This window comes from Danio aesculapii, chromosome 2, assembly GCF_903798145.1.
Source record: "Danio aesculapii chromosome 2, fDanAes4.1, whole genome shotgun sequence".
In the NCBI taxonomy this organism is placed as follows: domain Eukaryota; kingdom Metazoa; phylum Chordata; class Actinopteri; order Cypriniformes; family Danionidae; genus Danio; species Danio aesculapii.
The window spans coordinates 38,645,755-38,652,750 of record NC_079436.1 but is presented as its reverse complement, the minus strand read 5'-3'; the positions used below and the strand labels follow the sequence as shown (position 1 = coordinate 38,652,750).

Here is a 6,996-nt window from a genome sequence, read left to right as displayed (position 1 = left end):
TCAACATAAAAAGTGTCATCACTTGCAAATGCATTTTGCTGCATGCTCAAAAAACTTATTTAAATTGAGCTGAAACAACACAATTCTTGAGATTTTTTGAGGGCGACTATATTGTTTTATGCTCAATTCACTGAAATTGATTAAGTTAACTTGATTGATTTGTGTTGGGACATCATGAATGAATTGTGTGGAACCCTGCAATTTTTTTACAGTGTACACGGAATTCTGGGAGTCAATTCATGGTTATTCACTGTAATATATATATATATATATATATATATATATATATATATATATATATATATATATATATATATATATATATATATATATATATATATATATATATATATATATATATGAGCAATATCACACCCGTAGCAAGGCAATACGGCTGTATATCGGCCCTGGTGGGAGGTGCGCGTTGTGCTGCTACGAGTGTGGTATTGCATTTATACAACAGTTCGACAACCTAATCGTTTATCAAAGAAAGAAAATCAAACACGGAGAGTTTAAAAATCCTTGTATATGAGGAACTACTTTCTTCCGGTATTCATTTACATCTGCAGCTGACGTCAGAACAGCAGAAACTGTTACTACTTCACCACTTTAGATGTGGTATTTGAATGATTCTCCTGCATAATGTCTAAAGTTATGACAAAACAGGTAACTTTGCTCACATTTTAAGCTTATAAGGCTGAACAGCTTGAAATGCCATCAGTCTTCAGAGATTTCCCAGTATTTCTCTGTTGCAGTCAGGAGATCACAGTAATTAACCCTGAATAAGCTAAAGCAGCGCCAACACTACCAGATTACTGTTGTGTTTACGATAAGGAAAAATGCTAAACACATGCGGGCATTTCTTCATTCTTTCTTTTTACTGAACTAGTCTACAGTAACGAAAACGGGAGACTCATTAGAATAGATGACCAACCAAAAAGTAACTTATACAAAGGGTTATACAAAGAGTGGCCAACACAAAATACATTCATTCCTGATATGTGAGTCCCATCTCACACTCAATACACTACAATTATATGGTATAAATACAGCACAACAACATACAAAAGAGAGAGATCGATTTAGAATTTCACTCCCCCTGTTTAGTAATGATTTGATTAATTGTAGTTCGAAATTACGCTGAAGCATTTCTCCTCTAAGGGCTTATTATGCGGTCTCTGTTACCATCTTGTTGATGGACAACGTCAACCATCCTTGCTCTGCTTAATGACAGGCTAATTGCCGCCGACACACTGTCTCTCAGAAATGATAAATATTTAAAATAGGCACTCCTTATAAATAAACTGCATAGTTGCAATCTAAACAACTACATTCTTGACTAAAAAAGCCTCAAAAGTACATTATGTTATCCAACAGCTGCAAGTCTGTCAAACTGTAGTGAGTTTATTGATCTGCTGTCACTCTATGTGGGTGTAGTAATACACAAGGGTGAGGAGGCTGTATGAGTGCTGTTATTACAGAAAAAAAAAACAGCTATCAGCCAATCAGATTCGAGAACCAGACAGAACTGTTGTGTGTATATAAATATATATATATATATATATATATATATATATATATATATATATATATATATATATATATATATATATATATATATATATATATATACATACACACACACTCACTGTTAACTGGGTTACAGATTTTTACTGTAGCAATTTAAAAAAAAATTACTGTTGAAATCACTGCCATTTTTTTACTGTGTACAAATGGAAGTCAAGGCGCCAAAAAAACAAAAAAAACAAAACATGGATGCTACAATTTTACTATCACAAATAAACAAAAAAAAAAGGTAAATTTTTGTAAGGGATGTTCTTATTGTGAATGCGTTGCTGGTAGTATGTGCTGAGGAAGGTGTTGAGACCCAGGCTGTGAGTGGGGTTGTGTGGGAGCGTGTTTTGGCACTATGTGCTGCAGGAGGGTAGCAGCTCTCCAGTGCTGGTGCATAAGCAGCCCTCTCAGCTGCCTCAGGGCCGGTTTAGATAGCAGGAAGTAGAGTGGTGGATTCCAGCAAGGTGCCAGACAAATCAGGAGAATGGCAGACAGCGAGGTCACCTCCCACAGCAGAGACACCTCCGTGCTTGACGCTGATGATGGGGCGGTGGGATCGGGGCCGGGGCTTGCAGAATTGAGGGAGGGTGATAAAACGTTGACAAACTCCAGCACGTAGTAAGGCAGCCAGCTGATGGCAAACACCAGTGTGGAGCCGATGAGGAGGGCGGTGGCTTTTTTGTTGCGATGGTCTGCGGCTAGAGTGCCCCGGCAACGGTAGAGGTGTGTGATGATGAGTCCGCAGTGCAGGGCGATGCAGAGGAGAGGAGCCACGTAATACACTAGAAAAGCAGGAACAAGGAAGCCTAACCAGTGGCCGCGTCCTACTGACCACGTGCAGCCACCGTCAAACTGGATGTATGTGACTTTAGGCAGGGCCATGGCGATGGAAACCAGCCAGATAACAGCAACCGTGCCAGCTCTGTGGAATAAATAGAGAAATATACAGTAAATTATTATTTTGAATAGAGAGATTCAAATAGACAGATTTAGATTAGACATATAGTCAGGTCAATAAATATTGGGAAATCGACACAGTTCTAACATTTTTGGCTCTACACACCAACACAATGGATTTGAAATGAAATGAACAAGATTTTAAGCTTTAAATACAGACGGCTTACAGCCGGCTTTGATTAGAGGGTATTTACATCCAAATCAGGTGGACGGTGTAGGAATTATAACAGTTTGCATATATGCCTCCCACTTGTTAAGGGACCAAAAGTAAGGGGACACTTGGCTTCTCAGCATTTCCATGGCAAGGTGTGTGTTATTCCCTCATTATCCCAATTACAATGAGCAAATATAAGGTCCAGAGTTCACTTCATTGTGCTATTGGAAACTGTTGCTGTTAACTCTCAAGATGAGATCCAAAGAGCCGTCACCATCAGTCAAGCAAGCCATCATTATGCTGAAAAAGCAAAACAAGCCCAGAGAGATAGCAAAAACATTACGCGTGGCCAAAACAACAGTTTGGAACATTCTTAAAAAGAACGCACCAGTGAGCTCAGCAACACCAAAAGAGAGTTTTAGAACAGTTTTTTAAGGGAAAGAAGTGGAATGTTGTGCAATGGCCAAATCAAAACCCTAATCTAAATCCGATTGAGCATGCATTTCACATGCTGAAGACAAAATTGAAGGGAAAATGCCCAAAACACAAGCAGGAACAGAAGACAGTTGTAGTTGTAGGCCTGGCAGAGCATCACCAAAGATTAAATCCAGTGTCTGGTGATGTCTATGTGTTCCAGACTTCAGGCTGTAATTAACTGCAAAATATTTGCAGCCAAGTATTAAAAAGTGAAAGTTTGGTTCATGATTATTATTATTCTGTGTAATTACTTTTGGTCCCTTAACAAGTACATATGCAAACTGTTGTATTTCCTACAGCGTTCACCTCATTTAGATGTAAATACCCTCTAATTAAAGCTGATAGTCTGCAGTTAAAGCATATATTGCTTTATATATATTTCTTTTCAAATGCATTGTATTAGTGTATAGAGGCAAAAATGTCAAAAATGTGTCAATGTTCAAATATTTATGAACCTAACTGTATATAGATATTTAAAATTTCACTATAATGAACGTGCATGATATTGATATTATGGGCATTTAAAATACAGTGAATAATTATTTATTATCATAAGTGATTTTTAAGAATATTTACATTGTATTTGCAATGATGTTACAACAGTGCCAAATGTTTGGAGACTTAATTGGTGAGCTTAATATTTAAAATGTTTTTGTTAATCTGGTCTAATATATGCTGAAATATTGAATTGAATGAAATATTGAATGAAACCTCTATGACTATTTATAGGCTATTGTGCATTAAGCCTTCAATATACTGTAGTTAAGATTAGTTAATATGACTAAACTACAAAAGTTTTTATTAATCTTAGGTGATGTTAATTTCTTTTATAATTCTAAATAATGTGTTAAAATTGTAGGTGTAGTTTGATGACGAGTGTAGTTGTTTTATTAATTGGAGTTAATACTGATAACTAAAATTCTGTTATATGTTTTAGTTAATATAAACCTAGTAACTGTAATACATCTTTTTTTCATTGTTGATTGTAGTGCATTAACTAACATTTACTAGTGTGACTTTATTGTACCTATCGTACTTTTACAATCTCATTTGGTTGAAACATGTTTACTCTGCACATATACAATACAATAAAGCACACAAAGTATCTTTTCCTATTAAACCTGCTAAAGTAATTTTTTTTCAATATCGTGATAACGTATACTGAAAAAGATTTAGAAATTAAAGACAACAAGAAAATTTGATAGTCATATATCCTCATTTAAATACAGGAAAAAAAGGTGGCATCATGGTATTTTTGATAGATGCAGTAGTATTGTGTGGTCCACGTATACAAATCTATTAGTATTGAAACTTCAGGGCTATTTATACAGTTAAATATGTCCACAGTCAAGTTTTCTCTCTCTTTTCTCTGAGTTATAGTTCTGCCTCTTAAATGGCATCACAAGCATTGTATAAGATGGCAATAATTGATAAAGTGAAAACAATGTAGTCTGACATATTACTTGTCCACGACATGTCACTGAAAATAGTGAGCAGTCCAGGAAGTATAAATAAATTGTAGAAACCATAAGCATCTGCCTCTATGATCGGTTTATGTTTACAATGTTTTACAATGCCTTTGGCATAGCCCAGAGCGGTAAGTGCAAAAGTTTCTTCCAGTGATGGAATCTTTTAATAATATATATTGGTATTCATGTACTCTGTAATTCCAGGGTAAAATATGAAACAAAATGAAGGTTTTTTGACCTTGATATTTAAACATTAATATATAATAAGAATATACATGTATTGCATATATCAATCTACCCCTGTTTTACTGTACATCACTCTAGCATGATACTACCCCTTGTAATTGTTTGTATACAGAAAAATCTGATTTATCTATTTATGTTCTGAGGCCAACACACAAATACAACACTGCAAAATAATGCTTCTCTTACTTAAATTTTTTGTCTTGTTTCTGGTCCAAATATCTAATAATTCTGAACTCAAGAAGCATTTTCTATACAAGCAAAAAAAAAAAAAAAAAAACAGTGGCGAAGCAGTGGCGCAGTTGGTAGTGCTGTCGCCTCACAGCAAGAAGGTCGCTGGTTCAAGCCTCGGCTGGGTCAGTTGTCGTTTCTGTGTGGAGTTTGCATGTTCTCCCTGTGTTTGCGTGGGTTTCCTCCAGGTGCTCCGGTTTCCCCTACAGTCCAAAGACATGCGGTACAGGTGAATTGGGTAGGCTGAATTCTCCGTAGTGTGTGTGTGGATGTTTCCCAGAGACGGGTTGCGGCTGGAAGGGCATCCGCTGCGAAAAAACGTGCTGGATAAGTTGGTGGTTCAATCTGCTTTGGCGACCCCGGATTAATAAAGGGGTCTTATTTTAAGAAATAACATGCCAAAGTTAAGTGAGTTTTTCTTAAAACAAGCAAAATAATCTTGTTTTTCCTATTAACATATGATTATTTTGCTTGTTTTAAAGGAAAACTTGTTTAATTTTGAGATATTACTTCTTAAAACAAGACAAGATGTTTTGCTTTTCTAGAAAATGCTTCTTGATTTAAGAATTTTTTGATATATGGACTAGAAACAAGACAAAACTATTTAAGTAAGAGAAGCATTTTTCTGCAGTGAACTTTCTAGCTTTTACCAACTGTCTTTTTTGATCTCCTTCAGATACTCACACCTGCGCAGGGGTGGCTGGAGGCCGTGTCGAGGGAGCCACTATTCGATAACGCAGCACAGAGAGCGCAGCCAGGCTGAAGATGTCCACTCCAGCGGTCAGGGAGGTCATGAAGCTCAACAACACACAAACGCCTCCTCCCAGCTGCCAGTTCTGAGAGCTGGCGCTCAGTAGCACACAGGGCAGGGTGAGCAGAGCGCACAGATCAGCAAAACTCAGGTTTAACAGGAGGACCGAGCTGGGCTTTGAACGACGCCGAGGGTTACGCATCAAAACCAACCACATGAGCAGGTGACCTCCGACTCCCACCAGCAGAGAGAGGATGCTGACCAGAGGCAACACCAGAGAGAAGGAGATGGTGGTGTTGGTGGAGACTGTGTTGAAGAGCAGATTCACAATCGCAGGCATGATGGATTACAAAAGAATTCAGTCAGTCTCTGGGATCGAGAAGAAAAGCCAAGTTACTCACTTAAGATCTCTGTGATGGTAAATGAACAAACCATTGGAATAGTGCATTTAGAGATTCCTTTTCATACATTACACAGCATACGAAGCAATGGGAAGACATGATAACAAGACCCCCACGTTTACCAAAATAAATGTGCAAGCCCATTAAATATGTGATATATATCCGAGCGCAGCCGTTTGCAATTACGCTGACCAATTACTCACTGAGGTGGTGACTGGAACATATTCCTAGCACAATTTAAGGCCTATAGATTAGCTTCCCCAACAGAACATCCATACTGCCATTAAAGCTTTGTGAACTAGGGGAGTTTATTAACAAACTCTCTATATGTTAATTCAGCGTATAATGACTACAAAATCCCTCTGTTCTTATACAATGATTTGCAGCTGAAATATGAAAAAAAATAACCTTTGTATAATGACAGTGGAATATTAAGCTGTTCTGAATCCGCAGCTATACTGCAATTCTGTAGAGATCGAAGTCAACATTCAAATGAAAAATTATTTATACTATTCATTTAGATAGATAGTTAGACAGACAGATAAACAGGGCAGGGCAGGGCAGGGCAGAGATATGGATAGAAGGAAGAAAGAAAGAAAGAAAGAAAGAAAGAAAGAAAGAAAGAAAGAAAGAAAGAAAGAAAGAAAGAAAGAAAGAAAGAAAGAAAGAAAGAAAGAAAGAAACAGACAAATATATATACAGACAGGCAGACAGATAAAGGGATGGATGGAGGGACAC

At 37.1% G+C, this 6,996-nt stretch overlaps 1 protein-coding gene across 1 annotated transcript; it reads right to left on the bottom strand.

Moving 5' to 3' along the window:
- Positions 1 to 1,839: 1,839 nt before the first annotated feature.
- On the bottom strand, positions 1,840 to 6,197 carry si:ch211-119o8.4 (somatostatin receptor type 3). The gene is made up of 2 exons (XM_056469335.1): positions 5,791 to 6,197; positions 1,840 to 2,497 (listed from the first exon to the last, which is right to left on the bottom strand). Exons 1-2 carry the CDS (start codon positions 6,195 to 6,197, stop codon positions 1,840 to 1,842), a joined length of 1,065 nt encoding a protein of 354 aa, XP_056325310.1.
- Positions 6,198 to 6,996: the final 799 nt, after the last annotated feature.